Raw genomic sequence first — 20,713 nt, forward strand, 5'->3', positions numbered from 1 at the left:
ATGACCCCGGCATGGCCCGCACGGCATTCTCTCACTTCTCCACCACCAATTGATCCTAGGTCTTGCGCGAGCACACCCTCGACCCGCACACCCTCGACCCTCGTCGCTTTGACCTTTTGCCACTAGAGGAACCATTCACTAAGGATGAAATATGACACGCGATCAAGCTAATGCCCACAGGAAAGGCACCGGGCCCGGATGGATTTACGGTGGAGTTCTTGCGCTCGTGTTGGGCCATCATTAAGGAGGATATATGTGCCGCGTTCGACAAGTTGTACACTATGAATGGCATGGGGTTTCGCAAGCTCAACGAGGCGCTCCTCACCCTACTACCCAAGAAACCGGACGCGTCGACGATCGCGGACTACCGACCAGTTAGCCTAATCCACCTCATTCCAAAGCTCTTCGCCAAGGTTCTCTCTCTCCGGCTTGCGCTGCAGCTACGTGACATGGTATCCACCAATCAAAGTGCATTCATCGCTGGGAGAAGTGTGCACGACAACTTCCTCCTCGTCCAACAAACGGTGAGGCTCCTCCACAACCTCAAGGAGCCATGTGTGCTTCTCAAGTTGGACATCGCCACTTTCGACATGGCGGCATGGCAATTCCTCCTTGAGACACTCCGCCACCTCGGCTTTGGTCGGCGGTGGTGCAAATGGATTTCTATCATACTATCCACTGCTTCCACGCGTGTCCTCGTCAACGGCAACCCGGGACCGCTGATCGCCCATGCCCAGGGACTGCCAAGGCGACCCGGTCTCCCCCATGTTGTTCACCTTAGTGCTAGACAAGATTAACCCACTTCTTGAGTATGCCACACAGCAGGGCATCCTACAGCGGCTCACCACATGCCATGCCGCGTCGAGCATCTCCATGTTCGCCGATGACGTGGTCATTTTTTGCCACCCCGACACTCACGAGCTCAACGCCATCAAGTTGCTACTCGAAGCTTTCGGTAGCTCATCCGACTTTCGAACCAACTTATTCAAGTGCTCGGCATCGCCCATCAGGTGTACCGACGGCCAGCTCGCCACCATTGGGGCCTCCCTCTCCTGCTCGATCGTGGATTTTCCCATCAAATACCTCGGGCTACCCCTCTCAACCCGCAAGGTGCCGGCCTCCGCACTCGGACCACTTGTCGACAAACTCTCCAGGAAACTGGCTACATGGAAAGCTTCTCTGCTGTCGCGTGGCTAGCGGCTAGCTCTTGCCCGCCACGTCCTCTCTGCCATGCCGGTGCATATCTTGCTCGCGCTGGCGATCACCCCGTTCATCTTAAAGAAGATCAACCGGCTAATCCGTGATTTCCTCTGGCATGGTAGCAAAGATGCACATACTGGTTGCTGCATCGTGTCCTGGCAAAAGGTGTGTCGCCCCTGGCGCTCGGTGGCCTGGCGATTCATGACCTACACCACACCGGAGTGGCTTTACGCACACGCTGGCTCTGGCTGCAGCACACTGACCTCGCACGCGCCTAGAAACATCTCCATCTGCCATCCGACCCCAAGGCTTCTCAGCTTTTTCGTGCCTCGACAACTTGGACCCTCGGCGACGGCAACAACTGCAAGTTCTGGCAGGATCATTGGCTCCATGGTAAATCTATCCCTAAGATCGCGCCCACCTTATCCTCCCTCATCCCGAGGCGACACAGAGGACGGCGACTTGTTAGTGAGGCTCTTGCCGGTCATGGCTGGATCGCGGACATCCACGACAACCTAAATCCCCTTGCGGTCATCGAGTATATTGAGTTGTGGAGATTTCTCCAAGGCATTGAACTCTCCGAGGAGCCAGATAAGCTCTCCTAGAAGTGGACTATCGACGGCAACTACACGATGCGGTCTGCCTACCACACGCTATTCCTTGGGGCTACCACCGCACCCTACCGGCAGCTCATCTGGAAGACTTGGTCTCCCTCTAATGCGAAGATCTTTCTCTGGCTAGCCTCCCTCAATCGATGTTAGACCGCGGACCGTCGCGCGCGACACGACCTGCCGCACGACCACATCTGCAAACTGTGCGGCCAGGACGACGAAACTCTCCACCACCTCCTCGCTGGATGCGTCTTCTCACGCATTATTTGGCATGACATCTTGGCCTGGTGCCGCATACCCACAATACTGCCCGATGGCAGCACCGGCTTCTTCGACCGCAACAAAGACAAACGTGCTGGCCAGCCTATGCAAAGGACTTAACTCCCTTATCATCCTCACATCCTGGGCCATCCAGAAGCACCGCATGCAGTCCTCTTCGACAACATAACACCCTCCTATGTCAAACTTCTCGACGACATCAAACAGGAGGCGAAACTATGGGCAAGAGCCGGCGCCAAAGGGCTCGATCAGACCATTCTTGTAACGGCTGAGCATCCTCCTATTTCTCTCTGCTCACCTCTGTGCCTGCGGACCGCCATCTAATGTGCACGATACCCAGGACGCCAACCTTGTATTCTCTCCCACCCTATCAATGAAATGATACGCAACCTCGCGTATTCGAGAAAAAAAAACTTAAATCTTATTGAACGACCTCAACCAGATAATCAGGGATTACTATATGATTCAACACATCATCTAGAATATTCTAGAATGTTAAGTGCTTGCCTAGCACAAGAATGGGCAGTGTTGCTAGTGCCTTAGTGGGTTCGCCTAGTCCATGTGCGTTAGTTTCTTCGGGCCGTTACTGGCCGTGGTTGACAGGCACAGGTAGACGCCTACACACCCGGGAACACGAGGATTGCACTGGCCGGTTGTTTGCTGCACTGAATAGCGGTCTATTGGCCTCGCTTGCAACGCCAACCTGGACGTCGTCACGTACAGTTGTACGTACGCGCCACACATCATCCTATGGCTTTTTTTGCACGTCATCCTATGGTTTGACCCGTCTCAAAGGGTGCTCTGTGCCAAAACATCCCGCCTACGCACAACACATATGATCGGTGATGATCTGGAAAACATATCGTAAGCAAATTAAGGAGTAGTAGAAGATTTGGATCGAAGCAAATCAAAACACCAAGTGTAGAAAGTATATATATACAATGCACAACTCAGAGGAATTAATTGCATGCATTGCATGCACACCGGAGGATGGAAAAAAAGGAAGATGCATGCACTAGATGGACGTATCTGGTGCAATATTACTTGGTGTAGGTGTAGAGGACCCACGGACAAAAATTGTTGGAAGAAAGTTTACCTTTTCCTTCTTTGGAGCAACATGAAGGAAGAGGACGAGATATAGAAAGGCAATTACCCGGCAGAAATTAATTCAATCCTAATTCAATACCCTACTGAGGATGGACGGATGAGGAGACAAAAATGGAAAAGTTGTATCCAGCTTTTATTTTTAGCCTGTTATACAAGTGTCACGTCGTAGAGCAACGAAGGGGTGTAAACGCACTGGTGGCTATGACAACTGTCGTGCCGGTTTAAAAGGTATGAGGTAAAATAAGAAAATAATCAACACGAGCATTTATTATAATAAAATTTCTAATAAAATTTGTCCAAAGTATCATATGCACATGCACGGGACCACACCTCCCTCGTGCTCTTTGAGTGAATAGCAAACAACTTTGCTATGACCACCCTATGTTTTTTTATTTTCAACCCGAGAAATAAGAATGTTGTCATCCACATATCTTACACTATGGCCCTTCATATATAAATTTACCTCGCTCCTTACTTTTTATAAGCATTTAGCCCTCTTTTGGTACTCTTGAATAGACTACACCTTCAGTCGATGTATTAGTGCCCCGTTAACCCCCCGCCCCCCCACCCGCCAACTATCACATGTCGAGCTCATCGTGTTCTCATGACCCGTCCATATATCAATATCCCCCCCCTCACATAGTGGCGGAGTTAGCATTCAAGCGACACACGTGCCCAAAACTAAGCCTTTTTTATCTACCGTAGAGCGTATCCCATGCCATACGAAAGAAAATCTGATGGCTCATGTGCTATCCCTGAATACGACGAGCAACACTTGTGTGACCAACCAGTGGGGAACGCTCACCACTTCGACAAGTGGCGTTCTTGTCTAGCATTGGCAGGGGCGTCGGGGCGGCGAATACACATTAGATGTAGGCCACGCGTGTGAATTGGTCTGGTTCTATGGCACAACGGGCAAGCCAACAGATGGGTCGTTCTAGCGTCCGGTCCAATAAACTGGCTGATCAACTCACTCGTGCCCCGACCGCTTGCTCCTATATGGGCTAGAGTTAGTATGCTGAGTTTGGACCGAGTAAAAGAGTGAGTGCTCACATAGATTTAGGGACCGGTAGCTTTTTAACGGCCTGGTTAGTATTTCACGCCATATGCCAAGCCAAGCGCCTGGTAAGAGAACTTCCCGATGCCCCGACCGTCGCCCTGGGTGCCTAGGGCCCATCTCCGCGCCGCCCTAGTCTATCATGCTCTAACAAAGGGGCAAGGGCTTGTTTGAAACCGCATGCACGTGCGGCGTACGTCAACTCCAGCCCAACTCAAATAAGATGCTCGTCATTTTTGACCCATATACACCCTCAACCCCCCCCCCCCCCCACCACACACACACTCACATATCATGGTATACATATTTCCCGCCAAATATCAACATTTTCCTTCCTCCCGTGTCGTGGAATTGTCACGGCAGATGTCCTCGTGCAAGGACTTAGTCGTGGAGCCATCGCCGCTAGGAAGCTTAAAGGGATTAAACGGGACAAAGGACACGAAGATTATACTGGTTCGGTCCCTTACGTTGAAGGTAAAAGCCTGCTCCAGTTGTGGTGGTATTGCTTAAGGTTTCGATGACCAGGAGCTAAACCGCTCTGCTTGGCTATCGATCTGATCTTACTTGTCCTGAACCGCCGCCGGGTCGTCCCTTTATATAGAGAGGTTAACGCCCAGCGGCTCTCAGAGTCCCGACCGGCTTATAAACAGCATCCGGCTCGGACTCCTAACTATTCTTGACTTACACTACAAGTCACGGCTTACGGCGGTTTACCACTACGGGCCTTAAGCCGCCTCTGGGCCTTAAGCCCATCACTGACCCGCCATCTTCGAGCTTGACTCTGGGCTTCATGCGATGATCGTCTCAGTGTAACCCGGCCCCTCCTGGGCGGGTGACACCAGTAGTTATATCCCCAACATCCCGCGTACAATATTCAAACAAAAGGCACATACCAGTGTTCCAATGAAAGGGGTAAGGCCTTTCTGAAACCGAACCCGGCCCACTCAAACATCATGCTAGTCCTTCCCGTTCATACATCAATCCCACTCCCTCCCCATGCACGTACCGTGCTCTCCATTTCCCGCCCATATATCAACATCTCCCCTCCCCTCGCATATCAATGTTCCGACGAAAGGGGCAAGTCATGTATGAAACCGCTTGCACGTGCGGCGTGCGCCTATACATCATACCCCACTCAAATATCATGCTCATAGTTTCCCGCTCGTATATCATCCCCTTCCCCCTGCTTATATATCATGCTCGTCATTTCCCACCCATATATCAACGTTTCCCCTCCCCTCGCGCATTATGTTCCGGCAAAGGGGTAAGGCATGTCTGACACTGTCTGAACGCATCTCGTACGCATATACATCAGCCCCCCGCTCAAATATCATGCTCGTAGTTTCCCTCCCATATATCACCCCCCTCCCAATCACATAGCTAGCACGCTCCCCATTTTCACCATGGATGCAAAACTCCAGCAGCCCTTGGACATGACTACCCAATAGAATGAGGACCAAACTGCCACATTTGTTTTTGAGGGAGGACCAAACTGCCACTTCCCACCTCTGGGCAAGCTTCACCCTAAGTGGAAATCGTCATAACTTGAGGACACTCTCTGCGAAACCACCAGTATTTCCTCCTATAAAATCCCCCCAAGACCCCATCTCTCGAACAGTGTGTTCACAGGAACAAGAATTCAGTCCAGAAATAGTAGTCCCTAACAGCACCCTGTCCCTGGCCCCCTCCCGTTTGAATCACCCTCCCCTCGGCCGCTTCCCCGTTTCGCTGTCGTCCACTGCCAGTGCCAGCCAGGTGAGAAGGCCATGAGTAGCTCGCGCTCTCGGGCGGCTGTGGTGGACGAGGGTAATGCCAAGATGGCAGCGAGGAAGTAGGTCGGGTGGGAGGAGGAGAAGGTCGTGCTGGGGGACGACGACGGCGAGGAGTGCAAGGTGTGCTACTACCTCTGGTGCGCGACACCCAAGGACAACGGTAAGTGCGAGAGGGATCTGGCGGTGGTGGGTAAGTACTAGGGACCTGGGAACATAGCCTACTCGGCGGACGTGCAGTTTCTGCTGTCCCTCGAGACGGCGCTGGAGTCTGGGTCAGCATCCGCTAGGGTGATGGCGCTGGCGTCGGAGATCACCGGGCTCAGGTGGAAGTCCAGGAGGGAGATCATGGACTGGCTCACCTCGCTCGTCGCAGGTACCACGTGCTCCTTTTTTCCATGCCCTAGTGGTGAATTTTTCTGGTCGTTTTAGTACCATGTGATTAAGCTGACGGATCAGGCCGCTAGAATTCTCACCATGCATCTCCGACGATCGATCTGATCATGTTTGGTTACTGTTTAGTAGGGGTTTATGTCTTGAGCACAAGATCCATTCTTATTCTATTTTCTTGTGTTTCTAATGTTTGAATCTGAATGTTTAGGAGCTCTGTAGCGTTAATACACACGCTGCTCCTACGCCCAGCCAGATCGTCAGTTTCTTCTACTGTTTCGTCACGTTTTTGTTCGGTGCAGGATTCAGTACAAGCTAGGGATCATATCCATGACCATCTTGCAGTGCTCTCCTTTTATCCCTTTCCTTTACTAGCACTACTCTGGGATATCTTTTGTCTAATCTAATAGATCTACTCCTTTTTGTCAAGATGATGACAACATATTGTTAGATATCTTTTCTCTAATCTTATATATAGATCTACTCCTTTTCTCATGTATCGCCCTATGTATCTTCTATCTTGGCTTGTTCCTGATGTATATGTTTGGTTTGCTAGATCTGATTTATGCGATTCTTTCCTTTTGTGCTTGGTTAACTTTTTTTAAGATTAGTGTTTGGATAACTTAGATGTTTCCTCTTGTGTTTGGTCTTCTGAGGCCAATATGATGTGGATAGAAATCGACTAACTTGCCCCATTGTTGTCGTCTTTGTAGATCCTCCGTATGGAGCCTTTGGATTGACTTGTCCCGACCACCATGATGGTGGTAGCGCTGCATCTAAGGTACATACGATCTTACAAGCCGTCTTCCTGAGAAATGCTTCCTCTCAACGAAATTAACGTTGGCTGTTCATTCAGGGTATCCTCGATGTTGCTGGGGAAAACAAAGAAGGGTTCACATGGATATGCAAACTGCCCAATCTTGATCAACGTCGGAAGCATTACAAATCCTTTTGGCGAGGGAGACTGAGAATTTCGGTACGTGTTCATCAACTTACCCCTTGTTTTCTTGTTTTGTTTTCACACACGGACAGATCTATATATCTTGGTTTACAACTTTACATCTATATGTCTTTGTAGGTTCATGATTTTGTGTTCATCAATTGTGGAGGGAGAGAGAGCCATGTTGCCTATGTGGAAGACATGTACGAAGATGCCAGCGGGAAGAAGATGGTGCTGGCACGATGGTTCGAGGAACAAGACGGTGAGCACGGTGTTGTATTGCCCCCGATCTTTATCGCAGGGAGATCTTCTTTGGCTATGGTCTGCAAGATCTGAGGGTTGAATTTTTGGAGGCGGTGGTCCCAGTCCTGAATCCAGAGCACTTTGAGATGTTCAAGAAAATACATGGAGGGCGCAGTAGCTGGCAGCCCTTTGTATGTCGTCGGCAGATCGAGGATAACACCGTCGGGCCCTTTGACATCGCGCAGCAGCTGCAAGGATATGCAAACCAGGAGATTGTAAAGGCAATTGTGGTGCAGGCCAAGCCACCTAATAACAACAAAGGTAAAGCTGCCATTACTGGCCTGGCCGCCAAGAACCATGCTGGTTCTTCCAGTGCTGCCATTATCAGTGACAAAGCCATGTAGAAGCACATGGCCCCTCCATCCCCATGCAGCACAACTCCTTCCAACTCTGTTGTTGGTGACAAGACCATGGAGAAGCACAACCAGAAGCCCCCTCCATACAGCGCAACTGCTTCCAACTCTGTTATCGTTGACAAAACCATGGAGAAGCAGAAGGAGATGTCCCCTCCATGCAGCGTAACTCCTTCCAGCTCTGTTATTGGTGACAAAACCATGAAGCAGAAGCCCCCTCCATGCAGTGCAACTCCTTCCAGCTCTGTTATGGGTGACAAACCCATGGAGAAGCTGAAGCGGAAGCCCCCTCCATGCAGCGCAACTCCTTCAAGCGTTGTTATTGGTGAGAAAACCATGGAGAAGCAGAAGCCCCCTCCATGCAGCGCAACTGCTTCCAGCACTGCTATCGGTGACAAAATCATGGAGAAGCAGAAGCAGGAGCCCCCCGCATGCAGCGCAACTCCTTCCAGTTCCAGCTCTGTTATGGGTGACAAAGCCATGGAGAAGCAGAAGGAGAAGGAGATGCCCCCTCCATGCAGCGCAACTCCACACAGTGTCACCATTGGCCAGACCGTCGGAAGCAGTGTCGTTCCCCGCGGCGTGGTGAACTTCAGACCCCCGTGCAGAATCAGCCGCCCCCGAGTGGTACTAGTAATGCAGCAGCCAGTGATGCGTCAACCATGGTGAACCCTGCTGAGAAGATGTTCCAGCCCGACAGCCGTCTTGAAGCCCTGAGCCAAGACAGCAGCGTGAGGGGCTGTTGGTTCAAATGCGTGGTACTCAAGAGGAACGAGCAAAATGACAAGATCTGGGTGCGGTACCAAGACCTTCGAAAACCCGAGGGCAAAGGACAGCTCAAGGTCGGTCCTGCTTCCTCTTCTTTCTCTGGTATATATATCTTGCATGTGTTGACGACGATGATGATGATGTTGTGCTCAACACGAGTTTCCTTTCCTTGTTTTGCAGGAATGGCTCAAAGTTGCAAGAATTGCGGAGCCTGGCCGCCTGGGCATTCGCCTTGCCAAAAGGCCCATGCTCCGCCCGCAGCTCCCATCACGTTACAGGAAGATCGATTCTGCGGTGGATGTCGGGGTCATCGTCGACGCGTGGCTCAACGGCGGATGGTGGGAGGGGATCGTGCTGCAGCCGGAGACTGCCGGCCACGTCCAAGTTTATCTCCAAGGTGAACTGACTGCCGGCTTTGAGCTCTCTTTGTAATGGTAGTAGTACATAGAACTTAGAACACTGGACTGGAGCTCTCCCTCATGCATGCTTGCTTGCTGAAATTTCCAGGGGAGGGGAGACTCGTGGAGTTCAAAGTGGACGCTCTGCACAAGTCGTTTGAGTGGCGTGAGGAGCAGTGGATGCCTCTAGATGCAAGAACAGATGTTGCAGCCAAGATAACCCTTGACCTGAAGAAGCAGAAGGCGGCGGCCGCGGCCGCGGCAAGCCCAACAGGACTGCTGCTGCAACCTCGGGAGGATCCTGGAACTGCAAACTCTGTTCCTCCACGGAAGAGGATCCTAGAACTGGGTCACCCTTCCGAGGAAGAAAGGCTGCTGCAGGATAGAAAGGGCAAGGGTCCTGCTGATGTACCTGCCAAGACAGTTCCAGACAAGGCAAGCCTGCAGCAGTGACGTGAGGAGGGTGATGGAGATGGCATGTCCCGTGGTGGCGGCTCGGCCGATGCCAAGCAGTGCCGGGTTGATCCTGCAAACTCTGACGGCCTCAACTGCGCTGAACGCAAGGGTAAGGCTGCGAAATCTTCTCGCGTCAAGAAAATGGGGTCTTCGGAGGGCAGCGGCAGCCAGGGAGGCACCAGTGGCTCTGCCTCCAGTGGAGGCGCTGCGCCGGTGAAGCCAGCAGTGCCTATGAAGGAGGTATGCGTCACCAATGGAGAGGCTCCTCTCGTCGCCATGGACGAATCGGAGGTGATCGACCTGACCATGTATGACTGAAGCTGGTAGCAGGATGTAATGAAGTCTTTCTGGCCTCAACTTTCCATTTATGAACTGTTATTTCCCAAACATTTCGTGCATTCGCCCATCGCGTTTGTGCGTGCTTTTTATTACCATTCTAGGCACATAGTTGTTTGTGCTTTCTGAACTTCAAATAAAAGGAGACATTCGTCGTATGTTTTGCTCCTCATGTTATTTGGTGTCTGTCAACTTGTTAGGAATTCTTGTTTTTTTTAACTCAAAAAAAATCTTGCTTTTCTTCTTCTTCCTGGAGTACACCAAGCGGTGTATCATCATGCATCCAAAGGAGAAAGCCAGGCAGGTTGTTGGCTTGGTGGTTCAGCCTCCTAAACTGGCCCAGGAATCTGATCCTGCCCAAACATGCTGCAGGTTGTGACCAGTTCTCACTAAATTGTAGTCTTACTACTTCACTGGGTCGCCACTTTCCTTGCTGCATATAGTATTAATCTCCTGGTGAAACTGGCAGGGTCAAACTAGCCGGCTACATAATCTGGTGGCCTGCAACTTTCCACCATTATCATCACTTATCACCGCGAAAGCGCATGATGATTCTCGTTTTCGCTTGTAAAGATGAAGTCTAGATTCTAATTCTAAGCGCACACAAGGCTGGCGGAGTCAAGACTCAAGACTGATGCCATGAGAAACTAGATAGAAAAGCTCGGTTATGTTCACACAGATTTTGCCTAGCCTTTTCCTAGGTTGTTCTCGCTGACAAAGATGAAGCCTCTTGTGGCGCATACATGTCTTTATTATTGTGAGGCTTGTGTCACCACTAGTGTATCGATATCTATCGGCATAATGAATGGTACTTGATATACATAAGAGATACTAGTATGTACAAGAGAAGAATGGCATTGGTGAGATCAAATTCCAGCATTTTTGCGTCTCATAGGCTACACTAGTAAATTTCGGATACACCAAACAACATTGTTTTCTGAGCTTGAAGCGTAAATTTCTACTTCTAGAATTGATGGCAGATAGAGGTAGTTGCAGTAAACTCTTTTTAGATGAGGCCAAGAGCCTCAGCTGTTTCGCCTCAACAACAAGTCATGATGCCTCTGCTAACAGCCCAGTGCCCGAACATGTCATCTTCCATGCCACTTGTCACTAGAGCGGTGTTGGGACAAGCAGTCATTTTGTTGAACATCCTTATTCGTATAAGCAGGCATTACAATACGATTCAACACATCATCTAGATACCCTAGCACAAGAATAGGCAGCGTGGCTGGTGCTTCACCCAATCCGTGTGCGTGCGTCTGTTGCTCCGGGCCGTTCCTGGCCGTGGTTGGAAGGCACATCCAGACGCCGACGAACCAGCGGACATGAGGATTGCACCAGCCGGTTGCTTGCTGCACCCAACAACGGCCTACTGGCCTCTCTCGCAGTGCCAACTTGGATGCCGGTCACCAACAATTGTGCGTACATGCCACACATCATTATCTAGTTCTTTTTTGCGCGTCATCCCATGGTTCGACCCGTCCCGAAGAGGCGCTCTGTGCCAAAGCATCCCGCCCACACAGTGCATACGATGATCTAGAAAATGTATCGTAAGTAAATTAAGGAGTAGTAGAAGATTGGATGGAAGCAAATTCACGAGAGGATGGAAAAAAGGGTGCATGCACCAGATGAAAGTATCCTGTGTGTGTAGATGACCCATGGACAAAAATTAGTGAAGGAAAGCTTACCTTTCTTTCTTTCTTTGGAGTGGCATGAAGGAAGAGGACGAGATGTAGAAAGGCAATTACCTGGCAGAAAATTGATGATGCAATAATAGGCTGAGGAGAACGGACAGATGAGGAGACAAAAACGGGAAAGCTGTAACCAGCCTTTATTTTTAGCCTGTTATACAACTGTCACACCGTAGAGCAACGAAGAGGTGTACACACACCGGTGGCCATGACAAGTGTCGTGTCAGTCAAAAAGGTAGGTGCTAAAATAAGAAAATAATTAAGACAAGCATTTATCACGATGAAATATCTAATAAGATTTGATCAAAGTATGTTATGCATAGGATCACATCCCCTCGCGGCCATTGAGTGAATAGCTCCAAACAACTTTGCTATCATCACCATAGGACTTTCTTATTTTTGACCCTAGCAATAAGAGTGTTGCCATCCACATATTTTACACTATAGCCCTTCATATCTACTCCCTCCGTTTCTAAATATAAGTCTTTGTAGAGATTCTATTATGAACCACATACGGATGTATATAGATGCGTTTTAAGTGTAGATTCATCCATTTTGCTCCGTATGTAGTCCACCTAGTAGAATCTCTATAAAGACTTATATTTAGGAACGGAGGGGGTAAATTTATTCTCTCCTTTAGCACTCTTTTTTTGCGGGTCATCCTATGGTTTGACCCATCCCAAAGCGCGCTCTGTGCCAAAACATCCCCCCTAGGTACATCACATATGATCGACGATTATTTGGAAAATGTATCGTAAGCCAATTAAGGAGTAGTGTAGCAGATTTGGATCAAAGCAAATCAAAGCACGAAGTGCAGAAAGTGCATATACAATGCAGAACTCGTAGGAATTAATAGCATGCATTGCATGCGCACCAGAGGATGGCAAAAAAGGGAAGCTGCATGCACCATATGGACGTATCTGGTGCAATATTACTTGGTGTAGGTGTAGAGGACCCATGGACAAAAATCGGTGGAAGAAAGCTTACTTTTTCTTTCTTTGGAGCAGCATGAAGGAAGAGGACGAGATATAGAGAGGCAATTGCCTGGCAGAAATTAATGCAATATGCTATGGAGGATGGATGGATGAGGAGACACAAACGGAAAAGTTGTATCCAGCCTTAACAGATGAGGAGACACCGTAGAGCAACCAAGGGGTGTAAACGCACAGGTGGCTATGGCAATTGTCGTGCCACTTTAGAAGGTATTAGGTAAAATAAGAAAATAATTAACACAGGCATTTATTACAATAAAATTTCTAATAAAATTGGTCCAAAGTATCCTACCACGGGGCCACACCTCCCTCATGCTCTTTAAGTGAATAGAAAACAACTTTGGTATGACCACTCTATGTCTTTTTATTTTTGACCCAAAAAATAAACATGTTGTGTGATAACCCACAAGTATAGGGGATCGGTTTGTAGCATTTTTCGATAAATAAGAGTATCGAACCCAACGAGGAGCTAAACGTAGAACAAATATTCCCTCAAGTTCTATCGACCACCGATACAACTCTACGCACAGTTAACGTTTGCTTTACCTAGAACAAGAATAAAACTAAAAGTACTTTGCAAAAATAAAACTATGAATAAATTGCAAGATAATAAAAGTAGTAGATAGCTTTTGTCACACAAGAAGGTCATTTGTCCCTAGGTGATCGATAACTAGACCGGTGATCATTATTGTAATTTTATATAAGGGAGAAGCATGAGCTAATATACTTTCTGTACTTGGATCATATGCACTTATGATTGGAACTCTAGCAAGCATCCGCAACCATTAAAGATCATTAAGGTAAAACCCAAGCATAGCATGTATCAAGTCCTCTTTATCCAATACGCAACAACCTCCTTACTCGGGTCTGTACTTCTGTCACTCACGCCACCCACCATAAACGAATCATGAACGTATTGCAACACCCTACAACGGGGATCCCTCATGTTTGCGCGACACGGAGGGCACCGTAGGACAGCACCAAAATAAAATATACAACCCATACCAATCATGATCATCAATCAACCCATAGGACAAAACATATCTACTCAAACATCATAGGATAACCACATATCATTGGATAATAATATATAGTGTTGAGCACCATGTTTAAGTAGAGGATTGCATCGAGAATATAGAGGTTACACCGCTGCATAGAGGGGAGAAAGTTGGTATTGACGATAGCAAGATTTGTTGATGTAGATTGTTGTCACGATCCTAGCCTCGGCGGCACTCCGGCGCCATCGAGAGAGAGGGCGAGAGAGCCCCCATCCTTCTTATTTTTCCTTGACCTCCCCCTAGATGGGAGGAGGGTTTCTCCTCTGGTCCATGGCCTCCATGGCGGTGGAGGGGCGAGAGCCCCTCCGAGATTGGATCTATCTCTCTATTATCTTCTGTTTCACGTTCCCCAGATCTGGCCTTTCACCATTTCTTAAATATCCTGAGATCCGTAACTCCGGTTGCCCTGAAATTTGATCATGAACTTTTTCTGGATATAAGCTTCCTTGGGCCTGAAGAAGGGCAGCAACCGCCTTACGAGGTGGCCACCACGCGCGAGGGGGCTGGGCCGCGCCCTGGTGTCTTGTGGGGGTTGTGGGTCTTCTTTTGCGTTATTCCACCTCCCAAAAATCACATATATTCCAAAATAATCCTCCGTAATTTTTTATCGCATTTGGACTTCGTTTGATATGGATATTCTGCGAAACAAAAAAAACATGCAACAAACAGGAACCCTTCAAACCATGTGATTGATCTGTCCGCAGTTGCCAAATTCGCCAAACCACCATGATCACCATGTCCCGAACCTCATCAAAAAATTGATAAGAAAATGCAATAACCACTCCTAGCCATTGTCAACTAGGAACTCATCCGATGGGAGAGGCCATCTAGCAAGCATCCGCAACTATCAAAGATTATTAAGGTAAAAACCCAACCATAGCATTAAGTATCATGTCCTCTTTATCCCATACGCAACAACCCCCTTACTCGGGTCTGTGCTTCTGTCAATCACGCCGCCTACCATAAGCGAATCATGAACGTATTGCAACACCCTACAGCGGGGATCCCTCACGTTTGCGCGACATGGAGAGCACAGTAGGACATCACCCGAATAAAATATACAACTCATACCAATCATGATCATCAATCAACCCATAGGACAAAACAGATCTACTCAAACATCATAGGATAACCACATATCATTGGATAATAATATATAGTGTTGAGCACCATGTTTAAGTAGAGAATTGCAGGGGGAATAGAGAGGTTACACCGCTGCATAGAGGGGGAGAAAGTTGGTGTTGACGGTAGCAAGATTGTTGATGTAGATCGTCATCACGATCCTAGCCTCGGCGGCACTCCGGCGCCACTGGGAGAGGGGGGGGGAGAGCCCCCCTCCTTCTTATTCTTACTTGACCTCCCCCCTAGATGAGAGGAGGGTTTCTCCTCTGGTCCATGGCCTCCATGGCGGTTGAGGGGCGAGAGCCCCTCCGAGATTGGATCTACCTCTCTATTATCTTCTGTTTCGCGTTCTTCAGATCCGGCCTTTCACCGTTTCTTAAATATTCGGAGATCAGTAACTCCGATTGCACTGAAATTTTAACACGAACTTTTTTCGGATATAAGCTTCCTTGCGCCCGAAGAAGGGCAGCAACCGCCTTACGAGGTGGCCACCACGCGCCAGGGGGCTAGGCCACGCCCTGATGTCTTGTTGGGGTTGTGGGCCTCCTTTTGCGTTGATTCCACCTTCCAAAATCACATGTATTCCAAAATAATCCTCCGTAAATTTTTATCGCATTTGGACTTCGTTTGATATGGATATTCTGCAAAACAAAAAACATGCAACAAACAGTAACTGGCACTGGGCACTGGATCAATATGTTAGTCCAATAAATTATATAAAATGTTGCCAAAAGTATGTGAAAGTTGTATAATATTGGCATGAAATAATAAAAAAATTATAGATACGATGGAGACGTATCATTGTCATCAACATGTTTTATACTATGGTCCTTCATATATAAATTTATTGCGCTCCTTTCATTACTTTTTATAAGCATTTTGTCCTCTCTTGGTACTCTAGAATACACTACACCTTCGGTCGATGTATCAGTGGCCTGTCAACCCCCCCCCCCCCCACCATCACATAGCATGCCCGCCATTTTCACCATGGATGCAAAACGTTTGGAGCCCTTGGACAGGACTACCCAATAGAATGAGGACCAAACTGCCACATTTTTTTGAGGGGGGACTAAACTGCCACTTCCTAGCTCTCGGCAAGCTTCACTCGAAGTGGAAATCCTCATAACTTGAGGACACTCTCCGTGAAAAACCACTCGCATTTCCTCCTATAAATCCCCCAAGACCCCATCTCTCGAACAATGTGTTCACAGGAACAACAATTCGGTCCAGAAATAGTAGTCCCTAATGAGCCCCCTGGCCTTGGCCCCCACCCGTTTGAAGCATCCTCCACCCTCCGCCGGTTCCCCGTTTCGCTATCGTCCACCGCCAGCCAGGTGAGAAGGCCATGAGTAGCTCGCGCTATCCGGCTGCTGTGGTGGACGAGGGTAATGCTAAGATGGCGGTGAGGGAGTGGGTCGGGTGGGAGGAGGAGATCATGCTAGAGGACGGCAACGGCGAGGAGCACAAGGTGTGCTACTTCCTCCTCCGCGCGCCACCCCAGGACGGCGGTAAGAGCGAGAGGGATCTGGCGGTGGTGGGTAAGTATTGGGGACCTGGGAACATGCTGTACTCAGCGGACTTGCAGTTCCTGCAATCCCTCCAGACGGCGCTCAAGTCTGGGTCGGCGTCTGCTAGGGTGGCGACGCTGGCGTTGGAGATCACTCAGATCAGGTGGAAGTCTAGGAAAGAGGTCATGGACTGGCTCACCTCGCTCGTCTCAGGTACTACGTGCTCCTTTTTTCATGCCCTAGTGGTGAATATTTTTGGTGGTTTTTGTACCATACATGATTAAGCTAACGGATCAGGCCGCTAGAGTTTTCACCATGCATCTCTAACGACTGATATGAATGTTTGGTCAGTCTTTAGTAGGGGTTTACATCTCGAACACAAGATCCGATCTTCTTTTTTCTTGTGTTTCTAATGTTTGGATCTGAATGTTTAGGAGCTTTTTAGCGTTAATACACACGCTGCTCCTATGTCCAGCCAGATCAGTTTCTACTCATGTTTCGTCACGTTTTTGTTCGGTGCCAAGATTCAGTACAAGGGGGATGATATCCATGACCATCTTGTAGTGCTCTCCTTCTATCCCCTTCCTTTATTAGCAGTACTTTGGGATATCTTTTGTCTAATCTAATAGATCTACTCCTTTTTGTCAAAACGACAAGTAATTTATTGTTAGATATCTTTTGTCTAATCTTCTAGATCTACTCCTTTTCTCATGCATCTCCCTATATGTGATCTATCTTGGCTTGTTTAATTCCTGATGTATGTGTTTGTTAATTTGCTAGATCTGGTTTATGCGTTTATTTCCTTTTGTGTTTGGTTAACTTTTTTTAGATTAGTGTTTGCTTAACTTATGTGTTTCCTCTTGTGTTGGTCTTGTGAGGCCAATATGATGTGGATAGAAATCCCCTAACTTGCCTTCCATTGTTGTCGTCTTTGTAGATCCCCCGTATGGAGCCTTTGGATTGACTTGTCCCGACTACCATGATGGTGCATCTAAGGTACATACAATCTCAAGCGTCTTCCTGAGAAATGCTTCCTCTCAATGTGGTGGCTCATCTAATAGCAAAGTTTAGTTTTGACAATAGGTCTGATGGTATTCTTGTTAATGATGTACCGTCCTGTGTGGTGAATTTTGTATTGAACGATTGTAAGTTTCGCGATGGTTAATTAATGTAAGGTGGTGTTCAAAAAAAATGTATTTGTTCATCCAGGATACCCCCTCAACACTCTCTACTGTTGGGGAAAATAAAGAAGGGTTCACATGGATATGCAAATTGCCCCATCTTGATCAACGTCGCAAGCACTACAAATCCTTTTGCCGAGAGGGAATGAGAATTTCGGTACATGTTCATCGACGGCCCCCTTGTTTTCTTTGTTTGTTTTCACATACGGACGGATCTATATATCTTGGTTTACATCTATTATTAATTGTGTCGTGCACTATATGTCTTGGTAGGTTCATGATTTTGTGTTCATCAAGAGTGGAGGGAGAGAGAGCCATGTTGCCTATGTGGAAGACATGTACGAAGATGGCAGTGCCAAGAACATGGTGCTGGTACGATGGTTTGAGGAACCTGATGGTGAGCACGGTGTTGCATTGCCCCCAGATCTTTATTGTAGGGAGATCTTCTTTGGATATGGGCTGCAAGATCTGAGGGTTGAATTTGTGGAGGGGGTGGCAGTGGTCCTGAATCCACAACACTTTGAGATGTTCAAGAAAATAAATGGAGGGTGCAGTAGCTGGCAGCCCTATGTATGTCGTCGATGCATCGATGATGACACTGTCGGGCCCTTTGACATCGCGCAGCTCCATGGATATGCAAAGCAGGAGATAGTAAAGGAAATTGTTGCCGCATCCTCGTCGACGGTGGAGCAGGCCAAGCCACCTAATAACAACGGTAAAGCTGCCATTACTGGTCTGGCCGCCGAGAACCATGCTGGTTCTTCCAGCACTGTTACCGGTGACAATACCATGCATAAGCAGAAGGAGAAGCCCCCTGCATGCAGCACAACTCCTTCCAGTTCCAGCTCTGTTATCAATGACAAAACCATGGAGAAGCAGAAGCCTCCTCCATGCAGCGCAACTACTTCCACTTCCAGCACTGTTATCGGTGACAACAAAACCATGGAGAAGCACAAGGAGATGCCCCCTCCATGTAGCATGACTCCACAGAGCACCATCAATGGCCAGATCATCGAAAGCAGTGTCGTTCCCTGTAGCGTGGTGAACTGTCAGACCATCGTGCATAATCAGCCGCCCCCAAGTGGTACTAGTACGTGTAATGCAGCAGCCAATGATGCGTCAACCATGGTGAACCCTGAGAAGATGTTCCAGCCCGGCTGCCGTCTTGAAGCCCTGTCCCAAGACAGCAGCGTGAGGGGTTGTTGGTTCAAATGTGTGGTACTCAATAGGAGGGAGAAAGATAACAAGGTCATGGTGCGGTACCAAGACCTTCTGAATTCCGAGGGCAAGGGACAGCTCAGGGTTGGTCCTTCCTCTTCTTTCTCTGGTATCCTGCGTGTGTTGACGATGATGCTGTATGTACTCAACATGAGTTTTCTTGTTTTGCAGGAATGGCTCAATGTTGCAAGAATTGCAGAACCTGACCACTTGGGCATACGCCTTACTAAAAGGCACATGCTTCGCCCACACCTCCCAAGACACAACAGGAAGATCGAGTCTCCGGTGGCTGTCGGGGTCATCGTGGACGCGCGGCTGAATGGCGGATGGTGGGAGGGGATCGTGCTGCAGCAGGAGACTGCTGGCCACGTCCAAGTTTATCTCCAAGGTGAACTGCCTGCCTACTCTCTCGATCACCTAGCTAGCAGTTAATAGTAGTATATATCCGGTTGGTACTTAGAACACTGGACTGGAGCTCTTCCTGATGCTTGCCAAAATTTCCAGGGGAGGGGAGACTTGTGGAGCTCCGAGTGGAGTGTCTGCGAAAGTCATTTGAGTGGCATGAGGAGCAATGGATGCCTCTAGATGCAAGAAAGGATGTTGCAGCCAAGATAACCCTTGACCTGAAGAAGCAGCAGGGCGTCCAGCAATCTGCAATGAACAAGGGTGGTGAGAGCTCTTCAAAACAGAAGGCTCAGAAGATGGGTGAGCAGTCTAGCCAGACGGCGGCCGTCGCAGCCGCAGAGCTGGCTGCGCCAACCGCAGGACTGGTGCAGCCTTTGGAGGAAGGTGACGATGAACCTGCAAACTCTGCTCCTCCACGGAAGAGGTTCCTGGCTCAGGGCTACTCTTTCGAGGAAAAAAGGCTGGAGGAGCAGGCCAAAAAGATCAAGGGTCCTGTTGATGAAGCTGCAAAACCAGTCGCAGCGGAGGGAGATGGCATGCTCCACGGCGGCGGCTCAGCTGATGCCAAGCTGTGCCGGGTTGATCCTACAAACTCTGACAGCCTGAATGGCGCTGAACGCAAGGGCAAGGCTCGAAAATCTTCTGGCACAAAGAAAATGGGGTCTTCGGAGAGCAGCAGCCATGGAGGCACCAGTGGCTCTGCCTCCAGTGGAGGTGCTGCGCCGGTGAATCCAGTGCCCATGGAAAAGATATGCGTGACCAATGGCGAGGCTCCTGTCATCGCCCTGGACGAATCGGAGGTGATCGACCTGACCATAGATGACTGAAGCTGGTGGCAGGATATGATCAAGTCTGGCCTCAACTTTCCATTCATGAACCACCGTTTCTCAAACATTTCGCGCATTCGCCTATTGCATTTGTGCGTGCTTTTTATTACCATTCTAGGCACATACTAGTTGTCTGTGCTTTCTGAACTTGAAATAAAAGGAGACATTCGTCCTATGTTTTGCTCCTCATGTTTGGTGTCTGTCAACTACTTGTCAGGAATTCTTGTTTTTTTCACCTAAAAAGAATCTTGTTTTTCTTCTTCTTCCTGGAGTAAACCAAGCGGTCTGTGTATCATCATGCATCCAAAGGAGAAAGCCAGGCAGGTTGTTGGCTTGGTGGTTCAGCCCCCCAAACTGGCCCAGGAATCTGATCCTGCCCAAGCATGCAGCGGGTTGTGAGCAGTTCTCGCTGTCTGGACACCAAATTCTAGTGTCACTTCACTGGGTCGCTGCTTTCCTCACTGTATGATCTCCTGGTGAAACTGGCAGCGTCAAACTCGCCGGCTAGATAATCTGGTGGCCTGCAACTTTCCACCATCATCAGCGCACAATGATCCTCGTTTCCGTTTGTAAAGATGAACTCGGATTCTCGGCGCACACAAGGATGGAAGAGTCAAGATTGATGCTATGTAAAAACCAGAAAAGCTCGGATATGTTCACACAGATTTTGCGTAACCTTTCCTAGGTTGTTCTCGCTGACAAATCTACCCGTCATCTTCGTTCGTCTTTTCACCATGATTTCTC

General features: G+C 48.7%; 1 protein-coding gene and 1 pseudogene across 1 annotated transcript; both read left to right on the top strand.

Annotated features, from left to right (window-relative positions):
• Positions 1–6,020: 6,020 nt before the first annotated feature.
• On the top strand, positions 6,021–10,114 carry LOC123124784 (uncharacterized; annotated as a pseudogene).
• A 5,930-nt stretch (positions 10,115–16,044) lies between these two features.
• On the top strand, positions 16,045–20,142 carry LOC123124785 (uncharacterized). The gene is made up of 6 exons (XM_044545338.1): positions 16,045–16,551; positions 17,276–17,334; positions 17,548–17,676; positions 17,793–18,821; positions 18,909–19,125; positions 19,242–20,142. Exons 1-6 carry the CDS (start codon positions 16,176–16,178, stop codon positions 19,967–19,969), a joined length of 2,538 nt encoding a protein of 845 aa, XP_044401273.1. The 5' UTR covers positions 16,045–16,175; the 3' UTR covers positions 19,970–20,142.
• Positions 20,143–20,713: the final 571 nt, after the last annotated feature.

The sequence above is a fragment of the Triticum aestivum genome, chromosome 5D (assembly GCF_018294505.1).
Source record: "Triticum aestivum cultivar Chinese Spring chromosome 5D, IWGSC CS RefSeq v2.1, whole genome shotgun sequence".
Taxonomy (NCBI): domain Eukaryota; kingdom Viridiplantae; phylum Streptophyta; class Magnoliopsida; order Poales; family Poaceae; genus Triticum; species Triticum aestivum.

Excerpts from the sequence above, each read along its gene's own strand:
- LOC123124785 (XM_044545338.1), top strand. The coding sequence starts at position 16,176 with ATGAGTAGCTCGCGCTATCCGGCTGCTGTGGTGGACGAGGGTAATGCT. Across the intron at positions 17,677-17,792 it reads GAGAGGGAATGAGAATTTCG|GTTCATGATTTTGTGTTCAT; the intron begins GTACATGTTCAT and ends ATGTCTTGGTAG. Across the intron at positions 18,822-18,908 it reads AGGGCAAGGGACAGCTCAGG|GAATGGCTCAATGTTGCAAG; the intron begins GTTGGTCCTTCC and ends CTTGTTTTGCAG.